Genomic DNA, 24,535 nt, shown 5'->3' with positions numbered 1-24,535 from the left:
TATGTATTTAATTCTGTCTGAGGATGTCTTCAGCATGAAATGATCATTTGCTCAGCTGCTGTGTCTCATCTCTTATCAGACATTGGTTGGAACAGAGTTTTGTTGCTGACCATCTGACAAGAGGGTGAAGAAAAGCTTCAGGCTTCATTTGGACACTACGTTGGACAGAAGTCTCCACAAAAATGACTCAGAAACACAAATATTATTAATGAAAGTCCAAATGTCAAAAAGGGGTCATACATGATCCTGAGAAATGTCCTTGAACATTTGAACATGAGTCAGAGGGTTGTCAGGTTTCTACACTGCATCGTGGCATCAAGCCTGAGATGTCTGTGGAAACAAGTATGGAGGACACAAATGCACAGACGCAGTCGAGCTGTTTACTGCTGATGAGGAAGGAAAATAGTCTGTTGGATATTAAAGCAGCATTTATTAGAGTAAGAACAGATACTTGTGTCCTTCATTTGATCCCCGTCAATTTACAGAAGACTTAAGGACCCTTTGACTTCTAACATACAGCTGCATGTTTACAATTTTATTATTTATTTATTTCTAGCAAAGCGAGACTTTACTGATTAAAGACATATAATCAGACATATTACTGTTACTTTCTGAAAAAGACTCACATAAAGCAGATTTATCACAAGCAAACATCAAGACACATCCTTCATGGCTTAAAGTTGCAGTGGGACTCTTTCGCCATCTGGTGGTTGTAACAGTTATGACAACTGTTCCTGCATATATGTCCCTCCTCAGTGTGAAGAAGACTGGACTCCAAGCTGCTCCTGCTGATCACTGCGTGTTCCTCCTGTGTCTAAAATCTATTTCCATTATGAATCAGGAAACTGTTTGCACCAATCATAAAGCCAATAAAATACGTCACACACTAAGAAATAACAAAAAGGAATTGTGCATTTCAAGGAGATTTTTCCCTCGTTTTTTGAAATCATAAGAATACAAACTAATGCAAGACTGTCATGTTTTCATACGTTTGTAGAGACACTGTTCTGTTGTATTCTAGGACATCAGTCACTTTTTAAATGCATGCTACTCCTCATCATCATCATCAGCACCCATGACCTCCTTTTAGTCTTTGTTTTGTTATTTTTCAGAGTTCAGGAGACGTTCTTATGGGATTTCCACAGTGTACACGTACTGTTTAGAGCCTTTACCTAAAAGAAAAGAGTAAAGTACAAAGTAGATTTACTCACTGCAGGAAAATAATGCCTCAATCTGATATATTGTCTTATATGACAAACTGAAAGTGATGCATCAAAGTGTAAGCAGCATTTTCCTGTTACAGCTGGTCTAGATGGAACTGATCTGATCTCCTTTATGTACAGGTAGATATCCAGTGGGTTTGCTAAGGGTCACAGATGAGGGGCTGTGTGAGATGTTTAATGGGAAAGGAAATAAAACCATTGTTCCAGACCTGCAGCTAAGATACTCGAGTATCTTCAAATATGAAGCTGAGTATTACTTCCATACTTTCCTCCACTGCTGATGACCTTGTTACCTGCTGCTCCCTGTTAATGATCAGCCTCAGTTCTGATAGTAAACTGTTGGCTCTCTGGGGGGAAGAAAGAAGTTTGTATTTGTTTAAGATACAATGAAATCATATTTTGACATATTGGAAGATGACATGGAGCTGAAAAAATACTACAGGTATAAATGGAAACTACAGTTTATTTCTGTTATTTCCTGTGATAGTGTTTGTACACTCGCTCATGATAACTGTTCATTCAGCTGCTGTTTTTGTCTGCTGGACATCTTTAGCTTTCAGTAAGGATGCATTCATAGATCAGCACATCTTTTTGAACCACATTTCTTATGAGACTCAGAGTTTACATTTTGGAAATGTGGTGAGACCTGGGGTAGAAAGAGACTGAAGCTTCAACCTCGGCAGTTTTGTGTGTGTGTGAAGCAGAAAGATAAGAACAGTGTGGCCAACTCATCACACACATAATCCTGAATCAGAAAAACAGCATCAAGTGTTGTAATTGTTAAACACAGAAGTGTGATTTATATCAAAGTCAAAGTCAGCTTTATTGTCAAGGACCATATACGTACAGTCATACACAAGAATTTGAAATTGCAATCCTCCCATGGCCCCCAGTGTACACTAAAACAATATAAAGATAAAAGGATAAAAATAAAATAAAAGTTTTATGCACAACACAATACAATACTATACAGTTATTTAAACAGCAGTGTCCAACACAATCATAGTGATTGTGGACAAGTTTGTGTGCAAGTGGGGGTGGGGCGGTCAGTGAAAAAGTAATAGTGTTGGGTCAGAGTTCATATGTTTGGGGGGTGGGGGGTTCAGAGGAAAGAGGTTAATGCAGGTCTGGAGTTCGTGTGTGAGAGCAGGGAGTGAATTCAGCATCCTGACAGCCTGATGGATGAAGCTGTCGCTCAGTCTGCTGGTTCTGGCCCGAAGGCTGTTCAGTCTCCTTCCTGATGGCAGCAAACTGAAGAAGGTGTTGGACGGATGAGTGGAGTCACCTGTGATGCAGATAGGGTTGCCAACCGTCCCTTAAAAAACGGAATGGTCCCGTATTTCGAAACAAAAGTACACGTCCCGTATTGAGCTAATAAGGGACGCACTTTGTCCCGTAATACAGTGAGAATCAAAAGTAGTCTATAAATGTTAATGGAATTAACGCTTTGTTTGAAAACATAATTCCCAGCCCCTCTCCTGCTTTGTGACCAATGAGCTGACAGCACACTTATGACAATTCGAGTATGACAATTCAGATTACCGCTCATCTCATTGGTCGAGGAAAGGTCGCTTACGGAGAAAATACCGGAAGACAACAGATGACCACAACAACAAGCATGGCCAACAGGGAAACAAACGCCGACACTGCGGTGCAAGTCTCGGACGACAGTACACCTGGGCAGTAAAGCTGGGCAGACACTGTGCGATTTTTTCAGTCACGTTATTCAGCTCCTGCTCAAACTGCACGATTGACGCGCAGGGGTTAGAAGTTGGCAGGTCACGATGCAGGTCTCACACTATACCGCCCGATGCTCTGATGCGACCTGAGCGCTCACACTGTGCGTCCATAAAATGAAGGTTATAACAGAAAATCTCTCGCTCTCTCTCTCTCTGTCTTTCACTCACACAGACACACCACCAACATCAACTTTGCTAAATTGCTAATGAAAAACATGATCAGGCAGCTGTGATTGAGCAGCAGTGTAAATCCAACTATTTTCACGGTTGTTGTGGTCGTGATAATTTTGTGATGCCACATCGAAAAGGCTCGGATGAGCTTTCCAAAGTTCTACAAGTTGTGCCTCCATCGCTTGTGTCCAGTTCACACGCTGCACAGCCGTGCTGCTCCATCTTTTTCACCGACGTTTACGTGTTTGCGCGTGAGCAGTGTTAGCGGCTCACGAGCGATTGATATCGGGAGCTGGTCGTGAGGTGTTAATCGCTTCTCGTTACCCCACGTATACTACACGATGCACGATGAAGGCCCAAATCGGGCCGATCACCAAATCGGTCGCACGACTCAAAAATCGGCTCAAAATGGGCCAAAGATCGCACAGTGTAAGCCCAGCATTAGAGCAACAATGTTTGTTTGTTCAGACAAAGAAAAAAAAAGGCTGCAAAAGTACAGGGAGGAATGGGAAAAGGAAAACACCTGGCTGGGAAAATGCACGATAACACCTATAAAGCGCACTGCACTGTGTGCCGGCGCACTTTTTCCATAGGCATGCTTCTAGTGGTGGGCACATGAAGAACATTAGGGGCGTGAAAGCTCGGAGAACCCTTAACCAATTTTTTGTCCACCAGGCCACGGCAGAAGCAGATATGGTATGTAAACACTGGTTTGTTTTTTCAAACCCTCTGGTTAAGGTTAATATGGGCATGTGCAGTGAATATCAGCGCCATGTGGCCAGAAGTGTGATAATATAATTTATTTTGTGTAATAAACAACTGCAAGGATAGATGATTACAACAAATAGATGACTAATACATAAAAGTAATACATAGATTAATGATGATGATGATGAGTTATGATGCGTAATCATGGGAACAAGTGGGTTTACAAACAGGAGCAGCTGATTAGCATTAGAAAAGCTGAAATAATACCTCAACTGAAGCCAATTGTACTAAATGCACTATATGTGCACTGTTACAAGAATATTTTTCATTCTATTGTTTTCTATTAATTTATATAATTTTAAGTTAAGCAGGACAGAGTTCTTTTAAAGAAAGATTTACTTATATTCTCAAAAGTTAAGCATGACAGGCTTCTGTTTAAGAAAGAGACCTGTTTTACTGTGTTAATGTTGTCATTTTGAACTAAAAATAAATGGCTAAATGATCATTTGTTTCCCATATGGTCATATCACAAAGAATATGCATCTGCTTAAATCAAATTCAAGTCAAATGGTTAAAAAATAATTTCACACACAAAAAAAGAGCTACAAAATTCACCACACTGGGAAGGGTGAACTGGGTTGCCCGGCCCTGGCCACGAGGTGTCTCTTATTTATTTTTCAGGGAGTTGGCAACCCTACATAGCAGCCACCCAGCCCAGCTCTAGAATTTTCTTTTCCTCCCTTGATCTGATGAGGAGTGTTGTTCTTGTGCCCACTGCCAGCTGGAAACTTGGGTACATTTAATATGAGCCGCTGTAGATAAGTTTATGAAACATTTGTACTTGAAACTGATGTTTTAATGTGTTGTTAGACAGAGAAGTCATGAGCCGAATCCGACAGGCATTGGCCATTGCATGAACTCCTCTGGGGAGTTAGCTTGCAGCACATGTTCAAATTGAATGTTCTGGGTCTTATTATGCTGCAGCGAGATTCAAATCCACAACTGCGATGTTTTTGTTAAGGAAGAAAGCTAAATGTTCTAAAATATGTGAATGAAGTTATTACCGGGCTGGATAGCAGACTGTTAGCAAGCTAGCAGCTAAGGAAACCTGGCTACCTTTCCAATATGGCGGCTGATACAAGGTCAAATATCAAGATTATGTGCTTTTGCCTAAGAAAATTTGGTTAACAGCATTTATTTTTTCTGTTAATATTTTTTATATGGACCAGCCTGTACCTTTATGATGTTAAGACTGCTAGATGAGCTGTTAGTGACACTGAGTTAGTCATGACTATGCTTTCTGTGTTTTTTCCCTCCCCTTTTGGTATCCTGTTCCTGCTGGATGAACCACTTCATGATCATCCTCATCTGATGACTCCGCTGCGCTATCCTGCCTGGTAGATTCTCCTTGCTGCAGGTGTATGCTTCTGCCAGCTGGATGCTGTTACTGGATAGTACACTGTTCCAATGGAGCGGTAGGAACAAATTGAAACACACTAAAAGAAAAGGGTTATTGTTTAAAATTGTGTTTTAATAAATGTGTTAATGTTAATTAAGTGTTCATTGTGTGCTGGAGGTCCTACTGGTCCTATGGTGGAGCAGCTACTACCTCTCCTTTAAGAAACTTGCCTCTGATGGGATACAGATATTTGGGACACATTTCAATTCTTGTAAGGGTTTAAAAAATACACAAACTTGGAAGAGTTGACTGGATTTGTACAAAATGAGATGGCTGGCAATGGAAAGATGCAATTCGATTGTTACATGTTTAACTCTTTAAAGCCGGTCGGAGCGGGCACGCTCTGTTTTGCGTAACTATTTTTAAATCCCTGTAGAACCGGGAACCGCGTAAGCTAGCACAATAATTTTTTTGCATATGAAACCAGAGGAGTTGTACTTACATCTTATGCCATCAGCTTGTCCTAGGTCACAGTTTCCTTCCGCATATAGCTTTGCAAAAATTGCATAAAAAGCGCTTGCAGTAACAAAAACATAATATTCCAGAAACACGCTTTGCCGATCCGATCAGCTGTTCGTATTCCAGATGTATTTAATTTTCAATCAAGATGGCAGAGCTGTAATCATGCTCTAAAATTATATATTGTAATATGACAATTGTAAAGTTACTTAACCTGTGAGTCCTTGGTAAAGACATTCTCTTCAAAGTGAACGCTGCAAAGATGAGATGCAAGTTTCAAGTACATCCTTCTTATGTTAGCTAGCCACTAGTTCAGTCTCTGTGCTACACCATCACCTACAGGACAACTGCAAAACAACAACAACAACAACAAAGAACAAAAAAACAAAACATGTAGTTAAGATGATGGTTTTTAATTAGCTGCTGTAAAACAATGTAATAACAATAAATAATGCAACCATGACATTAACTGCTTTTTAGGTAAGTACTTTATGTACTTTTGGAGAACTGTTAGATCATCCATGTTTTCTACAGTCATTGGTTTGCTGGACAAAGTGGCCCACCTGAGGGGTTCCCTGCCATTGACCAGCAAGCCACCCTGGCTGAGGATCATCTGATTGCCAGGGCAGAAGGAGCAGAGCATGCCAGGCAGTCATGGAGGTACAGCATTCTAATAAGGTGTCAAGGGGGTATACACCAGGCTTTGGTGGACACGGGCTGCGCACAGCTCCTGGTTCACCAAACCCCGCTTTGCCCCGGGACATTATTGGTGTTGCAGTGGGTGGAGGTTACATGTGTACATGGGGGCATTCACAGACAAAACACATGGAATAAAGGCTGCAGTCAGTTATATTTTATCTCAGATAAACTAGTCAGTGTTTATTAGTGTTTGCTCAACTAGAAGTCTTCATAGTAGCATCCACACATCAAGTCTTTAAACAAATAATGAAAGGATAATGAAAGAAAGTTTAATGTGAAATTACTGAATTATATGAAATATTATGGCTTTGTCTGCCAGAGTGTTTTTCTTTAAACTACTTGGAACACTTTTACTGGCAGTCAGTGATGTCACTAAAAGGCAAGCTTCTTATGTTGTGTTGCCATAGTCTCCGGAGTTTACTTTTAAAGCTCACTTACAGAACTGACTTATACAGCTTAGTTAGAAAAGTCAAGCATCCAGACATTTGAAGGACTATTCACTCATTAAGGTGACATTTTCTATTTTAAAAGTTCTCAAAAAATTAAAATGAAAAAGGAAACAAGAAAAGTTACGACTGAGGCAGATAAGAAAGATCCAGGAGATCAAGGTAAGTAAAAAAAAATCCCCCAAATAACAGAATCTACATTTCTAACAATGTTGAGGCTCTGTGTATAAAATGATTCATTTTTAGAGGATTTAAATCCTGGTTTTGATTGAAACTAACGTAAGTGCAACATGTCTAATCAAAGAAAGGTTACTGGGGCACTTTGTCTTTTGGTAAAATAATGTGACAGGTTTATTCTTGGACTGAGCAGTGAAAACAGAGCAACAAGTGTCATCAAGATGTAAGACTTAGTAAACCTAGTATCAATTCGCACTGGTCAGTTTTTTTTATCCCAAGAATAAACTTGTGATAATTTAAGCAAAAGCAATTTCAAATTCTTTGCCAAACTGCTTCCAGTCCTGATGTCGGGGACTCTTTTTCACCACTGTGTTGTTGTCGTTTATAGATTGTAAGAGCAGGACTGCTAAAAGAAAGGCCAGTCCTGAAAAGAAGACCCCAATAAAAAGGAGGAGGGTCGCTGAGCAGGCTGGTCCTTCCACCAGCTCAGATGTGGTCAAAGGAGTGAAGCGCAAGGTTGTGCAAGATGAAGAGGGCACAACAAAGAAAGCAAAGAAGGCTAAACTTCTCGACCATATGAGCGGTGACAAGGAGCAAGCATCCTCCTTGTTGGACTCTGGTAAAGGTAGGCTAATTAGTTGAATAAGGGGGTAGATTAAGTGTGGTTGCTAGGTTTAAGATATTAGTGTTTAGTGTTTGTGTCTATCATCCAGTGAGCTGATGTGCTTTTGGTGTTTTCCACATCTCCAGACTTGAACAACAAACAGGTGTGCGCAAAAAATGGCAAAAGAAAGGCCACGGGAGACAACAGAGAGCCACCCAAGAAAAAAAAAAGGAATGTGGACCAGGACAAAAAATCAGTGGCAGACCAAAAACGTAAGTAGCAAGCAGCTTGGGTTTTATATTCAGGGGAAGGGCAAAAGGAACATTTAGGCTACAGAGGAGAGTAATTTGTGTCACAGCTGTAATAAAACAAGATTTGTTGTTTTGTCTGTTCAGGTGAATTCCAAGCCAGATATGTGGAGGAGCACCAGCTCGGAGAAGGAGGCTGCGGAGCAGTGTTTGCTGGCTACCGGATAGAAGATCGTTTTCCAGTAAGTGTTCAGATGATGGTAGTAAGACAGGCAGTAATGCAGATAATGGATAATATCGTAAACTGAGACGTCTGCTGTGTTTCCACCTTTCATTATGTCATACTGAGGAAATGCTCACCAATGCTCTGTGTCTTCTAGGTTGCCATCAAACACATTCCCAAAAATAAAGTCTACTGCAAAGTGGTGGTAAGCGTCCAACACTTGAATCAGTTTTACATTACTGGATTGAATGCGGCGTTCCTCATCATCCACTTTGTTGTAATATTTCAGGATGAAAGCGGGAAGAAGCTCTCAGTGGAAGTGGCCATTATGGTTAAACTTGCAGGTGAAGCAGAAGGGTCAGTGGGAATATCTGCACCAGTGTCCTTGCTGGAGTGGTTCGACCTTGGCAAAGAGCTGATCCTGGTGCTGGAGAGACCTGTCCCCGCTGTGGACCTGCAAAAATACAAAGCAGAAAATGGAAGAACTTTGACAGAGGACAAGGCCAAGGTAGGTTGACTGGGAGAGCCTTAGACTGTACAGCATTCAATCAAGGCAGAAAAGCATTAACTCATTATTGTGTTTTTCATCTTTTCCAGGTCATTCTGAAGCAACTAGTTGATGCTGTAAAGCAGGGGTGTCAAACTCAAATACACAGTTGGCCAAAATTCAAAACTGGAACAAAGTCGCGGGCTAACGTTAATATTTATTGAAATATATTTATTCCTCCAGATATAAGAATGAATATTTTCTTATGGACTCAAACACGTTTTGCTGAAAAACTGAATATGGAACAAGCAAAGCTTAATACTAAACAATATATATATTAGCTGTATAATACCAGTAGGCCAGCTCTGATAGTAATTTGGTATGGCTTCGCGGGCCAAATGTAAGTAGGCTGCGGGCCAAATTTGGCCCGCGGGCCAGAGTTTGACACCTATGCTGTAAAGGAACTTGAGGATAAACACATCTTTCATCGGGACATCAAGGGACAAAACATTCTGATTGAGACCGGCTCAGATGTGCCTCGAGTTCGCATCATTGACTTTGGACTGAGCTGCTTTGTTAAGCAGCGATCTCTGTATCGCATCTTCTATGGTAACATATTCTGCTCCTGCTTTTCACAGATGTAACAATTTGTGTCTTTTGTTTTAGAAGAAATTGCAATTGTGTCTGTTTGTTAGGCACTCCTCTTCACATCCCTCCCGAGTGGTACATTAGGAGCTGCTACAGGTGTGGACCCACCACGGTGTGGCAAATGGGAGTGGTGTTGTATGAAGCGCTTCATGCACAATACTTTAGTACCGTGAGGTTCCTCACAAAGCAACTGAGCATCAAAAAGCGTCTGTCCACAGGTAAGAAAACTTCACACTTCCTGATTCACTGATGCCTTGGATCACTAGAACTATCATCTTCATCTTTTTGATCTTTTCTTTCTTTCAAGAATGCCGGGATTTCTTGGACGCATGTTTAGCTTTAGTCCCGGAGAAGCGCCCAACACTGGAGGAGCTCCAGCTTCACCCCTGGCTAAGATAACACACACAAACACACCTCATCATATAAGTATGATACGTTGTAGTAACTTCCTTCCTTTTTTCTGTTGGACAGGAATAGATAGAATGGGTCAATCTTAAAAAATAAATAAATAAAAATTTAGCTTTTTTGGAGTTCCTGTAACCCCCCCAGCCATCCCAGGAAAGGGGATCTCTCTTTGAATGGGCTTTCCCGAGGTTTCTTCCCATCGATCTGGCCCCCTGGGGAGTTTTTCCTCGTCTTCATAGAGAGCTTGGGCTGGGTCAGGAGCTCCATCAAAACTGTCTTTATTTGATGACATTAAAGTCATCAAATAAAGATGTGTTTTACTTAAAGTAAAATTTGATCAAAATAAAACTTGTTTAATTCATCTTTGCTGAGGATTCTCCTTCATTACTATTTTGTTTTGTTTTTTTGTTTTGTTTTGTTTTTACCCATGGTGCATTTTGACAAATAAGAAAACTGAATGAGGTTAAAGTGTGCACAAAGACAGTCACACTGCAAATGATCTGAAGACTTGCATCTGTTGCTCTAACCCCCAACTAGTTTAGACAGATTTCCTGGTTCTACCAGAGGTTTTTTCCTTCAAGAAGGGAGTTCTTCCTTCCCACTGTTGCTGAGTGTTTGCTCATAGTGGGTTGTAAAAGCATAAAAGTTAATAAGAGGCATTCATAGCAGAGTTATCACAGCGGGAACTATATAGCTTAAGTGTACAATTTCTACAGGACGAATTATAACTTCATTATGTATAAAAGCTCCTGTGGATAATTACTCCTATTTGTAACTTCACACAAGAGAAAGTTTGCTGTCACACTATTTATAACAGGTTGGATTTTGTCCTCTGAGTTGAGCCTTTGGTTGCAGTTTATTGAAGAATTTCCTCTAAAGTAGCTGTTGATAAAGATTTAAAGTCCTGTTTATATACAGAAATATGCTTTAGTTCATGTTTTTTTACATGTCTGCCTCAGTGGATCAGTAGAAGATCTGGCACAGGAAACTAGATGATGAAAAAAGGGTACGAATACACACATATATATATATATATCTATATAGATACAGATATATATACACACACACACAGGTTGCAACGTAGTATTTTCATTTTTTCTTAGCATTTCTTTAACGTCTTGGTGCAAAAGAATACCTGCATTTGTGTGTAAAGAAATGTTACATATATACTCAAAACAGTTGGAAAAAAGAACTACAAATTTGGAAAGGAATTTATTCATGTTCTTACTCATAGATGGAGTACATGGTTTAAAAAACACTGAGGAAACAGATATGAGGCGGCTGTATCAACATAAAAACATTAATACAGTTAGAAAATGAATAAAAAGTTGCACGCTTAAACTTATTTCTCTACAGTTTGTACAATTAATCCATGTAACAATAGGTTCTCTCTTAATATAGTAGTTAATTAAAATATCTTTACATAAAAATACATTTTTAAGTACTCTCCGGTGGAAGTCTGTTGTGGCTTATGTTTCTAAATGACACAACCATAAAGCAGCCCACAGAATATACAAATATGTCTTTGATAAGTGAATGTTGGCTCCCACAATGGCCTGTTAAGTTATTGCAAAAATAATTTACTGCATAATATGTCAGATTAGAACATGTTATAAGCACAAAACTGAAGGGGAAACAATAAAAACAAAAACTAAAAAACAAATACTAAATTAAGTTAAAGGATATTTCTTACTATACTATATAATTGTATAATGTTGCGTTTGATTGCAAATGAAAACCCACCAAGAAAAAAAGAAAGAAAAAGAGAGAATAGAGTTTAATTTATTCAAAACACATTCTTTTCTTTTATTTAAGCTGTAGCGAGATTCAAATGGACAAAAGAGAAAGAAAAATATTACAGATTTGTTTTATTAATCATGAATAAACTTTATTATACACAACTCTAAATTTCAGTTGGTCTTAGTCAGATGTGTTTTTAATTAAATCCTGCAACACTGTGCTCGCTGCCATCACTTTATATCTTAGTGTGCAATTCAAATATATACTTATTACAATATTTTTCCCCCTTAACTCTCAACTGGCGTTTTTAAAATGTCTGTGATCATATTTGTCCGTTGACTTCTGTCTGGGCCTCGAACGATTCATCAGACAGGTTGGCAGCCTCCAACTGATGCTCCAGACTTTCATCATCGCCTCTATTCTGATCAACTCTTATCTTAAACTGAGTGATGAACTCATTACTGGCCAGCGCGCCCTCCTTTTTAGGGCATGTGGGCTTTGATAACAGCCGGCTTTCCAGTCGCTCTGCAAAGAAAATTCACAAAACATTTCTTATTTGGTAAGCTTGTTAACACATTTTAGTTCAGTTTTGCTGAAAGTTATAGCATGCATCAGGTAAGAAGCAATTGGTTTTTAAAAAGCATATACATTCCCCAAAACATTTTTATTATGTGCATTCTGGAGAATAAAAGATTGTACACAGTTTCCCTTTTTAAAGTAAAAAGATTATTAAGTCTAATTCTTACTTATTCAGTAGATTAAAGTATTGAAACATCATTATTCATAAAATATGCACATTACAAAATTAAAGTTATTCAAAAATTACTCAAGTACTTACTCCAATACTCACATTACTCAAGTAAATTAAATTTTTGCCAATGTAATGTCACATAAAATCTTAATCTGAATAAGGGATTTGAACCCCACTGTCACGGCCAGGGGATCAGCAGGCCGCTGACTAGTAGTGTTCTCTCTCTCGCTCTCTCGCCAGGGCGGAACTCATGGTGGGTTCACGCCCTCGGCCCACGCCCCTCTGAAGAGGAAACACCTGGGCCTCATCAGTGCAGCCAGCATTTAAGCCAGGGAGTGGCTTCTACTCATCGCTGGATCGTTGTGTGTGACTCGCGTCAGTGCAGCCCGGCTCTGAGCAAGTTCTCTTTTGCGTCCCTGTGCAAAACCTCTAACGTGTGTTTCCTTCTGTACATAGATCCCCTGGACCCGACTCTGCATTCCCCGAGCGGATTCCCTTTTTGTGTGAGTGTTTGGAGAGGAGCAAGTGTCTTTTCCCTACCTGGATTTCCCCGGAGCCTTTTCCCTGTCACCGCTTTGTATATAGCACTATCCCCTGCACTGTTTGTATATACACCTGGTGGAACTGTAATAAATACTGACTGTGCCTCTGAGTCCTGCGTGTGAGTCCTCAAGCGAACCGTGACACCCACACAGATGAGAGCTTAGCAGTGAAGCTCTCTCTTAAAATTTGAGTTATAAAGTCAGAAGTTATCACTGACAGAGATCCATGTTCTTTTAACATAAGAAAGAATATTTGCTGAAATTGACATTAATCCAAGCCCTTAAAACGCCATTTTGGATTAAGCATTTCCTTTTAGAAAAGTCTTCAATGAGCAGGAAGCTCCAGTACTGAAAAAGAAGCCAACATCAACTGCTAAACGTGCTAAAAGTAAGTAAGTCCCCGTAGACTCCTATGATCAAAACACATACAGTATAAAAGTTATAGGTTACAGATCTGAGAAGTAAAACAAATGTCAAAGTGCAAAAAGACTTATGGTCCCATAGAAGTCTATTCCATTTGCCTGGAATTAGGTGAACACCTTTGTGACAAATTTAATGGCTCAGTCATTTGTGTCATGTCATATTTAATAAAAGACTGACATGGTGGCATGTTGAATTGTCCATTTTGCACATATTTGGTCATTCTAAGCGTCAGAAGGGGAAAGATCATTCTGGGAATGCCTACTGGCGAAGGATGTGTGACTGACAAGTCCAGTGTGTGAAGTTTAACTACAGTCTAAGGAGCTTGGAAAGAAAAGCATCTGGACTTCTTTAAGTTTCTTGAAGATGTTTCACCTCTCATCTGAGAAGCTTCTTCAGTTCAGAATTTCTTCAGAGAACTGAAGAAGCTTCTTGAATTTTGAATCTTCTTCTTGGGCAGTTATTTTGCGCCTTGGTTTTTCCACACGCTTCTTGCGACCCTGTTGACTATTTTGAATGAAACGCTTGATTGTTCGATGATCACGCTTCAGAAGCTTTGCAATTTTGAGACTGCTGTATCCCTCTGCAAGATATCTCACTATTTTTGACTTTTCTGAGCCTGTCAAGTCCTTCTTTTGACCCATTTTGCCAAAGGAAAGGACATTGCCTAATAATTATGCACACCTGATATAGGGTGTTGATGTCATTAGACCACACCCCTTCTCATTACAGAGATGCACATCACCTAATATGCTTAATTGGTAGTAGGCTTGGAGTAGGACAACATGCATGAAGAGGATGATGTGGACAAAATACTCATTTGCCTAATAATTCTGCACTCCCTGTATTAACAGAACATGGTTCATAAAACTGCTCCTACAACTGTTTTTGAATCAGTTTTAAAGACACTTTATTGTTCTGTTTTTGTCTTTTGGCATTTCTGTGCTAATTTCTTGTTTTAATGGTGCTCTAATTTAAACTGATTTTTCCTATTTTAATACCTAAATAAATAATCATTTATTTTTTGTTCATTTGTCTAAATTCTGGGAAAAGAAAGAAGTTTGTATTTGTTTAAGATACAATGAAATCATATTTTGACATATTGGAAGATGACATGGAGCTGAAAAAATACTACAGGTATAAATGGAAACTACAGTTTATTTCTGTTATTTCCTGTGATAGTGTTTGTACACTCGCTCATGATAACTGTTCATTCAGCTGCTGTTTTTGTCTGCTGGACATCTTTAGCTTTCAGTAAGGATGCATTCATAGATCAGCACATCTTTTTGAACCACATTTCTTATGATACTCAGAGTTTACATTTTGGAAATGTGGTGAGACCTGGGGTAGAAAGAGACTGAAGCCAGCTTCAACCTCGGCAGTTTTGTGTGTGTCTGAAGCAGAACGATAAGAACTGTGTGGCCAACTCATCACACACATAATCCTGAATCAGAAAAACAGCATCAAGTGTTGTAATTGTTAAACACAGAAGTGTGATTTATATGTGGTTTTTACTGATGGTTAACACAGTCGCACAAACACCTGAAACTGATCAAAATATAAAACAACATATTAAACATAAATATGTGCCAGTTACCAGAACTTATATGTGGTTTCACTGAGGTTTAATTCTGCTCAGTTTATCAATACTCACTCATGCAAAAGTTTGTTATGTCTTATTGATTAGTTGGCTTTAGGTTTTCCAGTTTTCCAGCTGCTGCTGTTTAATGTTTGCCTGGGAAAAGAAATTTCAGTTAGTGTGGGAAGTTTGGTTAAGCTGGTGGAAAACAATACTGTTACACTGACCTTTTGGATAAGATTGTCTTACCTGTGGTTTCTCTGATGTGCACGACAAAACAGTCTCCAGGCAGCTTGAGTGCCCATTTAAAGGTTCCTGGTGGTACCAAGTGATTGAAGAGAGGATTGAAAAGCCATATTAGTTTATTGTAGATTGTAGTCAGTTGGCCAAGCTTGTAATGAAAAACGGTTCATTACTCGAAGCTTTCATCACAGTCCTCTTTGGTGACATCTGGTGGACAAATATATGAAGAGCAGCTTGAGTCTGCAGCTTATAATGAACTGCTTCATTATGATTGCCCACTCTGCAGAGCTGACAGCTCATGTTTGATGTCATGTGACAGTTCTGTGTGATATCGGGCTAATATGTTGCTTTGAACATGAATTTTCGGGGGGTGAAAAAATTATGTTATCATCAATCAATCATGTGGTCAGAAGAATCTGTGCTTACCTTGCAGGAATGTTTTAAATTTACAGATTGGGAAGTTTTTATTCAGCCTTGATGCTTTGGTGGATGTTAGCTCATATGCAGTTTTTGTAAAGACATGATTATACCCCTTAAGCGTGCTAAAGTGTACCCTAACAATAAACCATGGGTCACCAAATGCATCAAATCCTGTTTAAGGAAAAAGAGACAGGCTTTTAAAGAGGGGGCTGTTACTGACTTTCAGGCAGTCACCAAAGACTTGAAAATCGAGCTCTTGAAAGCAAAACAGATCTACAAAAACCTTCTTGAAAGAAAATTTGCAGCAAAAGATTTTGGGTCTGCCTGGACTTGTATGAAAACCTCAGGGTTTCAAAATCCCCAGAGCAGCAGTCAGATCATTGTAGACGGTTTTAAGTCAGACAGAGATTTGAATATGCTTGATGCTCGTTTTAGTTCTTCTGAACTGAAACAGAAACTGAAAGTTACTCAACACTTCATCACTGAACTCAGCGATGTCCAAAAGGCCTTTCATACAGTTAATGTGAACAAGAGCCAGGGCCCTGATAACATTAGTGCCGCCTAATTAAATCTTGTGCTAAAGAGCTCAGTCCTAAATTTCAGGTTATTTTCAATAAATCCTTTCAAATACAAAATGTGCCCTCGCTTTGGAAGGAAGCTGTCGTCATTCATGTCCCTAAATCTAGTCGTCCAAACGTCCTGAATGACTTCAGGCCTGTTGCCTCACCTGAGTTGTCATGAAAGTCTTGGAAAAAATCATCAGAAATGTGATTATGGAAGAGATTGAATATCAGCTGGATCCAATGCAGTTTGCGTACAGGCCCAACAGAGGAGTGCAGGACGCGCTTTTGACTAAATCTGATTCTTAAACACGTAGAGAGTAAAGGGACTTTTGCAAGACTTCTTTTCATTGATTTTTCTTCAGCTTTTAATACAATACAGCCCCATATTTTAATGAAAAGACTTTTAGAAGAGTTTGAAATCAGGAAAAACCTGGTTTGCTGGATTTTAGATCTTTTAACTGACAGGTCACAAAGAGTGAGAATAAATGGGGTTCTGTCTGACCCAGTGTTCTCCTCCACAGCTTCTCCTCCAGGGTCTCTTATCGCCCTTATTATTCATTCTCTTTACAAACACGTGTCAGAGCAGATATGAAAACAGGGCCATCATTAAATTTACAGATGACTTTGTTATTGTCAGCTTACTGAAAGAGGGTGAAACTCACCATAGTCCAATCATTGATGAGTTTGTTCAGTGGTGGGAGGAGTCTTATCTCCAATTGAACATATCTAAAACAAAAGATATGGTTATTGATTTTAGGAAACAACTAAATGGGCACAGAGTCACTTTAATTAAAGATCAGAAAATAGAGCAAGTGCAATCATATAAATATCTTGGGACCATAATCAATGAAAAACTGAACTTTTATTGCAAATCGGTCTGTAAAAAGGGTCACCAGTGCCTTTACTGCCTCAGGAAACTTGCTCATTTCCACATTGAGCGAAAGATTTGAACTTTGTTTTCTTGTTCTTTTATTGAGTCTGTTTTATCTTTTTGTTTGGTGCCATGGTTCAGTCAGACCTCTGTCACAGAGAAAAATTGACTGAATTAGTTAGTGAGATGGTCCAGTCGTCTGATAGATGAGTCACAGGCCTGTTTAGACTCCCTGTACTCTAAACAGGTACCACAGATGGCTTAATCAATCCTTAAAAATGGTTCCCATCCTCTACGGGGTGGATTTAGCTTCTTTCTTCAGGACGGAGGTTTCTAGTTCCAAGATGCAGGACAAAGCATTATAAAAACAGCTTTGTCCCTGCTGCTGTCACTGAACTCAAGAAGAATTGTTTTTGATTTGATTCACTTTGTTTAATTAAAATATGTGTTTTGTCAGGTTTCATTAGGTGTGTGTGTTTGTGAAGGGAGGCCAAATGCTATCATTGTTCTGTAAAGCAAATTTACCTGTGGGTATAAATAAAGTAACCTTAACTTAAAGCTTATAGGAGGTTGTGAGGTCACTGCCTCCACCTGATTATGTAATTAACCAGCAGACTGGTATGTTTATATATAATATACTATAAGTTATATCATTATAATTATGTGTACATCATATTTCTTATGTACATTTTAGACCTGGGAGCAGAAATGCTGAGGAACTGGTTTTTATTCAGGAACAGGCAGAGCGTCCTCTCTTCCTGGCTCCATGTCTATAATTATGTCACACACTGATTCGCTCTCACAAAATCACCAAAACACGGCACAAATCCCACCAATGGTTCAATTCCTTATAAATCTTTGAATCAGGTACTGAAGCAGTGACGTGCTGAATGAAGCTTCAGACGTCATTGATCACGTGACTCTGTTCAGTCAAACCAAGCCTCAGCACAGCGTTTCTGAAGCAGTGTGTTGATTTTTTGACACACGTGCCGGAGCTTCAGCTTCAAACGGGCCGTCACCATCAGAGTTGCTGGAACCATGTCCCACTACTGGCTACTCTGTTTTATTCTGTGTTAAGTTTTTGAATGTGAATTTTCTGTGTTAAGAATAACAAAGAAAATGTAATGAAGTGATTTTAAAGTTTAAACTTTGTGTTAAATCTTGTGAGTCAGAGAGAGAGAGAGAGATGAGGTGTGGGTGCACATCAGATGATCAAATGTCAACAACCTGATTGGCCCAAGTGTGAAGATGTGACGTCCAGTGAGGGAAGGGGGGAGAAAGGGTGAGCAGGTATAAAAGTGAGGTGAAGAAGAGATTCGGGGTTCTTCCCTTTTGTCCTCTGTGAGATGAGCAGTTCAGAAGTTTGGATCTAAGAGGTTCACAGTTAAAATTCCAGCAGAGACGCTAAAAGGAGAACCACAGTCCAACCTGTGAATGTTTTTAACCCTTTGTGAAACAACAAAGGCATAAATATGATCATATCAATATTATCTACTGGCTCAGACTCATAGGATCAGGGATTAGAACTCCTTTTATCAGAGAGATGAAATCTACTTCCTGTACAGGGTTTTTTTGTGGGCCTAGCGATCGACAGAAACTAGAGTCAATAAAAAAACTGGACATTGGCTCAATGTGTGTGTGGCACAGGCAAACAAGGACTGAGCGCTGTGTAGTCCCACATAAAGTCAGACACCTGGTCACCCTAGGTGGACCATGGCATGGTCTATATGGAGGATACAGACACTGCTGAAAACATGACTCTGTCTGGTTTAGATGATCAAATGTCTTTACTTTAGGAGGCTGTGGCTCAGAGTACATTCACATAATGCCTTTGAATAAATGTAAAAAGCTTGTTTTGCTCCTGCTTTGATTTCTTTGTCCAGGTAGAAATTCTGCTTTTTGCCTCTAAACTCTGAAACAGTTTGAAACAAAGTTTGGCGCTCTAATCCTCTCTGTGTTTGTCCTTTGGTCAGATGGTGATATTGAATGAAATATTCCAGTATTCAGTAGCTCAGCAGCTTTGTAACATGTGGTTTTGCACACTGTTCAAACCTCAGATGTTTGTGTAAACAAGTGTGGAGGACACAAACTGACGGGGGGAGGAACGACATTTACTGTTGATGTGTCTGACATTTAGTCTCCATGAGTTCTCATAAGACTGAAGAACTCTGTGATCTCTAACATGCAGCTGTATGTTTTGAAATCATGTGTCTCATTCTCTGGACTTTACTAGACAACGAGTGAAGAACATGTAACGAATATCATCTTTAAAGTGATGAATAATAACTCTGCCTCTGTGTCTTCATAAAAAGATCGTACTTCTGAAAGGTCAGAGGGCAGCATCCACTCTGGGTTTACACAGTTTTGCAGCTTTAGCTCTTCTGAAGTTCAGCACCTGCTTTTTCAACCAATCAGAAGCCAGTATTGTAGAGAGTTCATATTTCTTTTCATGCAATTGAATAATTTTGAATGTTTAGGTGAATATTTATATTTAGAGTATTTTCTCGATCAGTGTCTTCAGTCCTGACCCTGAGTGCGTACGTTTAAAAATAAAGTGATATAACTTCTTTTACATTACTGTGAACTTCTTGTACAGTTTGACAACTGATTGTTGTCGTGTTTGTCGTCATATGAAGATCGTTTCCTAAAGAGGGCTGAACAGTCATTTAGCCTCTGGCTCCATCCATGAATCTGATGTTTCCTGTATAATCTGTGCTGTTAAAAGTGTAATGGAACATATAATTTGCACATATAATTTCATATGTAATTATGATGATCTTTACCCATTAAGATTTCAAATGAAACGATAAACAAAGGCCAAGAAAACTGAGTTAAACTCCTGAGTCTACTATATATTTGCACCATGAAGAAATGAATTGTTTGCACCAGTAATAAATAATCAAATATATCAAATTATCATCAATGTTTAAATAAATGAACCATCGCACCAAACAAAACAACAATTAAACAGAGAGTCCTATAAAACTTCAATTTCAAACATCCAAGTAAAGTTAAACTATTAAACTTTAACTGGGTCAGACTTGTTACTGCATGTTGTAACCAAACATACCACACCCTGCATCATGTGATTGGCTCTTGGTCGCTCTGTAAGAATATTTCTTTAGTGCCTCCCTTCACAGATGTGTCTGTATCAGGATGGGTCTAAACAACATGGTGTAAATGCAGTTGCTGGTGAGCCTCATTTCCTGTAGGAGGTGAACAAGAGCAGAGATCTGTTTCCCTTCAGAGCACAGAGGTTGTTTCTGTTCAGAGGAAGTGAAACTGTCTGACAGTCACTGAGAGACGGTGAAACGGCACAGCACATGAATCAAATGGATCAAACAAAATTCTGCTGTTCAGTCTGTTTGGATCTACTGAAGGATCCGGTGACTATTCCCTGCGGACACAGCTACTGCATGAACTGTATTAAAAGCTTCTGGGATGAAGAGGAAAAGAAGAAAATCTACAGCTGCCCTCAGTGCCGGAGGACTTTCACAGCGAGGCCTGTCCTGGAGAAAAACACCATGTTAGCAGATTTAGTGGAGGAGCTGAAGAAGACTGGACTCCAAGCTGCTCCTGCTGATCACTGCTATGCTGGACCTGAAGATGTGGCCTGTGATTTCTGCACTGGAAGAAAAATGAAAGCATTCAAGTCCTGTTTATTCTGTCTGGCATCTTACTGTGAGAAACACCTTCAGCCTCATTATGATGTGGCTCCATTAAAGAAACACAAGCTGGTGGAGCCCTCCAAGAAGCTCCAGGAGAACATCTGCTCTCGTCATGATGAGGTGATGAAGATGTTCTGCCGTACTGATCAGCAGAGTATCTGTTATCTCTGCCCTGTGGATGAACATAAAGGCCACGACACAGTCTCAGCTGCAGCAGAAAGGACTGAGAGGCAGAGAGAGCTGGAGGTGAGTCGACAAAACATCCAGCAGAGAATCCAGGACAGAGAGAAAGATGTGAAGCTGCTTCAACAGGAGGTGGAGGCCATCAATCAGTCTGCTGATCAAACAGTGGAGCACAGTGAGAAGATCTTCACTGAGCTGATCCATCTCATCCAGAAAAGAAGCTCTGATGTGAAGCAGCAGATCAGATCCCAGCAGGAAACTGAAGTGAGTCGAGTCAAAGAGCTTCAGGAGAAGCTGGAGCAGGAGATCACTGAGCTGAAGAGGAAAGATGCTGAGCTGAAGCAGCTCTCACACACAGAGGATCACATCCAGTTTCTACACAACTACCCCTCACTGTCAGCACTCAGTGAGTCTACAGACTCATCCAGCATCAATATCCGTCCTCTGAGCTACTTTGAGGATGTGACAGCAGCTGTGTTAGAGGTCAGAGATAAACTACAGGACATTCTGAGAGAGGAATGGACAAACATCTCACTGACAGTCACTGAAGTGGATGTTTCACTGTCACAACCAGAGCCAAAGACCAGAGCTGGATTCTTAAAATATTCATGTGAAATCACACTGGATCCAAACACAGCAAACACACATCTGTTATTATCAGAGGGGAACAGAAAAGCAACAGTAATGAAACAACAACAGTCTTATTCTGATCATCCAGACAGATTCACTTGGTGGTTTCAGGTCCTGAGTAGAGAGAGTCTGACTGGACGTTGTTACTGGGAGGTGGAGTGGAGAGGGGGAGGAGTTCGAGTAGCAGTCGCATACAAGAATATCAGCAGAAAAGGAGGGGGTAATGAATGTGGATTTGGACGTAATGACAAATCTTGGTCATTATATTGTAACAACAACAGTTTTACATTTTTGTACAACAACATCCAAACTCCTGTCTCAGGTCCTCGTTCCTCCAGAGTAGGAGTGTACCTGGATCACAGAGCAGGTATTTTGTCCTTCTACAGCGTCTCTGAAACCATGACTCTCCTCCACAGAGTCCAGACCACATTCATTCAGCCGCTCTATGCTGGTCTGAGGATTTATGTTTATGGAGCCACCGCTGAGTTGATTAAAGTGAAATAGACTGAAGTCTTTCATATTGTGGGTCTAAATCTGTATTTTAGTTTCATTTTATTTTCTCTCCATCATTTCTGCACAGAGATCAGCTGTCAGTCAAACATTATGGGTGGTACCTCCACATCTTGTAGTTGTTCTCTTGATGTTTCTGAGTTTTTAAAGGAGATCTTTCCTGTGACTGTTTATGGAGGCTATCACTGCTCATCATCATTTTCATTTACTAAAATATTTCTCCACATGAAAATGTCAACTTTTCTATCCTCTAAATGTTTCTGGAATATTTGTATTGAAAAATGTCGACATTTCTCTTTATGAGTATGGCAGACCATGTGTGTGTGTTTGTGTTTGTTTTTGTCAAAATCATCAAACAAATGAGGAAAAACTGTGATTTTAATGAATGAATTCATATATTGTGTTGATGTTTTATTGTGTGAATAAACTGGAAGGTTTGACTATAAATCAAACTTTGAACAAAGTCTTTTCTTCTGTCTTCATTGCAGGATCTCACTCAAATCTGATGCAGAAAATATGAAACTAATCTGAGAGAATAACTGAAGCAGTTTTCCTCCTGAAGCATCACAAAGTTCAGAGTTCATGTTTAGAGCAGAAGATTCAGCAGTCGCTCTGTGACCTTTCAACTTTCTTCACTAAAACAGCTTCATTACAGAGAAACAAGTCACATTTTCTTGATGTTCTTAAGTCCTTTAAAATGTTTTAATGGTCCTTGAATGCAGCATCAGTGTCGCAGGTTTAAAAGGTCACTTTCTGTTGTGTTCAAAGATTTCCTTCAGATATGGTCTTTAATCAGTAAAGCCAGTGATACAGCAGTGTCATTAGCTGTGTTATTGGCACCAGGCTGTGTTTATGTATGTGTTTAATTCTGTCTGAGGATGTCTTCAGCATGAAATGATCATTTGCTCAGCTGCTGTGTCTCATCTCTTATCAGACATTGGTTGGAACAGAGTTTTGTTGCTGACCATCTGACAAGAGGGTGAAGAAAAGCTTCAGGCTTCATTTGGACACTACGTTGGACAGAAGTCTCCACAAAAATGACTCAGAAACACAAATATTATTAATGAAAGTCCAAATGTCAAAAAGGGGTCATACATGATCCTGAGAAATGTCCTTGAACATTTGAACATGAGTCAGAGGGTTGTCAGGTTTCTACACTGCATCGTGGCATCAAGCCTGAGATGTCTGTGGAAACAAGTATGGAGGACACAAATGCACAGACGCAGTCGAGCTGTTTACTGCTGATGAGGAAGGAAAATAGTCTGTTGGATATTAAAGCAGCATTTATTAGAGTAAGAACAGATACTTGTGTCCTTCATTTGATCCCCGTCAATTTACAGAAGACTTAAGGACCCTTTGACTTCTAACATACAGCTGCATGTTTACAATTTTATTATTGATTTATTTATTTCTAGCAAAGCGAGACTTTACTGATTAAAGACATATAATCAGACATATTACTGTTACTTTCTGAAAAAGACTCACATAAAGCAGATTTATCACAAGCAAACATCAAGACACATCCTTCATGGCTTAAAGTTGCAGTGGGACTCTTTCGCCATCTGGTGGTTGTAACAGTTATGACAACTGTTCCTGCATATATGTCCCTCCTCAGTGTGAAGAAGACTGGACTCCAAGCTGCTCCTGCTGATCACTGCGTGTTCCTCCTGTGTCTAAAATCTATTTCCATTATGAATCAGGAAACTGTTTGCACCAATCATAAAGCCAATAAAATACGTCACACACTAAGAAATAACAAAAAGGAATTGTGCATTTCAAGGAGATTTTTCCCTCGTTTTTTGAAATCATAAGAATACAAACTAATGCAAGACTGTCATGTTTTCATACGTTTGTAGAGACACTGTTCTGTTGTATTCTAGGACATCAGTCACTTTTTAAATGCATGCTACTCCTCTTCATCATCAGCATCATCATCAGCACCCATGACCTCCTTTTAGTCTTTGTTTTGTTATTTTTCAGAGTTCAGGAGACGTTCTTATGGGATTTCCACAGTGTACAAGTGCTGTTTAGAGCCTTTACCTAAAAGAAAAGAATAAAGTACAAAGTAGATTTACTCACTGCAGGAAAATAATGCCTCAATCTGATATATTGTCTTATATGACAAACTGAAAGTGATGCATCAAAGTGTAAGCAGCATTTTCCTGTTACAGCTGGTCTAGATGGAACTGATCTGATCTCCTTTATGTGCAGGTAGATATCCAGTGGGTTTGCTAAGGGTCACAGATGAGGGGCTGTGTGAGATGTTCAATGGGAAAGGAAATAAAATCATTGTTCCAGACCTGCAGCTAAGATACTCGAGTATCTTCAAATATGAAGCTGAGTATTACTTCCATACTTTCCTCCACTGCTGATGACCTTGTTACCTGCTGCTCCCTGTTAATGATCAGCCTCAGTTCTGATAGTAAACTGTTGGCTCTCTGGGGGGAAGAAAGAAGTTTGTATTTGTTTAAGATACAATGAAATCATATTTTGACATATTGGAAGATGACATGGAGCTGAAAAAATACTACAGGTATAAATGGAAACTACAGTTTATTTCTGTTATTTCCTGTGATAGTGTTTGTACACTCGCTCATGATAACTGTTCATTCAGCTGCTGTTTTTGTCTGCTGGACATCTTTAGCTTTCAGTAAGGATGCATTCATAGATCAGCACATCTTTTTGAACCACATTTCTTATGAGACTCAGAGTTTACATT

General features: G+C 39.5%; 2 protein-coding genes and 1 long non-coding RNA gene across 5 annotated transcripts; all 3 read left to right on the top strand.

Annotated features, from left to right (window-relative positions):
* Positions 1-4,518: 4,518 nt before the first annotated feature.
* LOC146687125 (serine/threonine-protein kinase pim-1-like) lies at positions 4,519-10,057 on the top strand. 2 transcript variants are annotated; one of them, XM_085439265.1, is made up of 11 exons: positions 4,519-4,634; positions 5,243-5,316; positions 7,470-7,706; positions 7,832-7,957; positions 8,081-8,175; positions 8,314-8,361; positions 8,446-8,664; positions 8,754-8,780; positions 9,084-9,252; positions 9,339-9,509; positions 9,599-10,057. In XM_085439265.1, the coding sequence occupies exons 1-11, from the start codon at positions 4,591-4,593 to the stop codon at positions 9,688-9,690; spliced, it is 1,302 nt and encodes a 433-aa protein (XP_085295391.1). In that variant the 5' UTR covers positions 4,519-4,590; the 3' UTR covers positions 9,691-10,057. The 2 variants fall into 2 exon arrangements, with proteins under 2 accessions (XP_085295391.1, XP_085295390.1); XM_085439264.1 differs by lacking the exons at positions 4,519-4,634; positions 5,243-5,316 and adding an exon at positions 6,446-7,066.
* Positions 10,058-10,720: 663 nt separating this feature from the next.
* Positions 10,721-12,839, top strand: LOC146687124 (uncharacterized). The gene is made up of 2 exons (XR_014916413.1): positions 10,721-12,562; positions 12,644-12,839. It is a non-coding gene; the product is annotated as an uncharacterized LOC146687124 (long non-coding RNA).
* Positions 12,840-20,109: 7,270 nt separating this feature from the next.
* Positions 20,110-22,053, top strand: LOC146687123 (tripartite motif-containing protein 16-like). Of its 2 annotated transcripts, XM_085439241.1 has the most exons (2): positions 20,110-20,940; positions 21,645-21,758. In XM_085439241.1, exons 1-2 carry the CDS (start codon positions 20,149-20,151, stop codon positions 21,699-21,701), a joined length of 849 nt encoding a protein of 282 aa, XP_085295367.1. In that variant the 5' UTR covers positions 20,110-20,148; the 3' UTR covers positions 21,702-21,758. The 2 variants fall into 2 exon arrangements, with proteins under 2 accessions (XP_085295367.1, XP_085295366.1); XM_085439240.1 differs by having other exon boundaries at positions 20,110-22,053.
* Positions 22,054-24,535: the final 2,482 nt, after the last annotated feature.

The sequence above is a fragment of the Copadichromis virginalis genome, linkage group LG18, assembly GCF_057382275.1.
Source record: "Copadichromis virginalis isolate Kocher_CV1m ecotype Utaka linkage group LG18, C_Virginalis_male_GT1.1, whole genome shotgun sequence".
Lineage (NCBI taxonomy): Eukaryota > Metazoa > Chordata > Actinopteri > Cichliformes > Cichlidae > Copadichromis > Copadichromis virginalis.
This window is presented reverse-complemented; position numbering and strand designations above follow the sequence as displayed.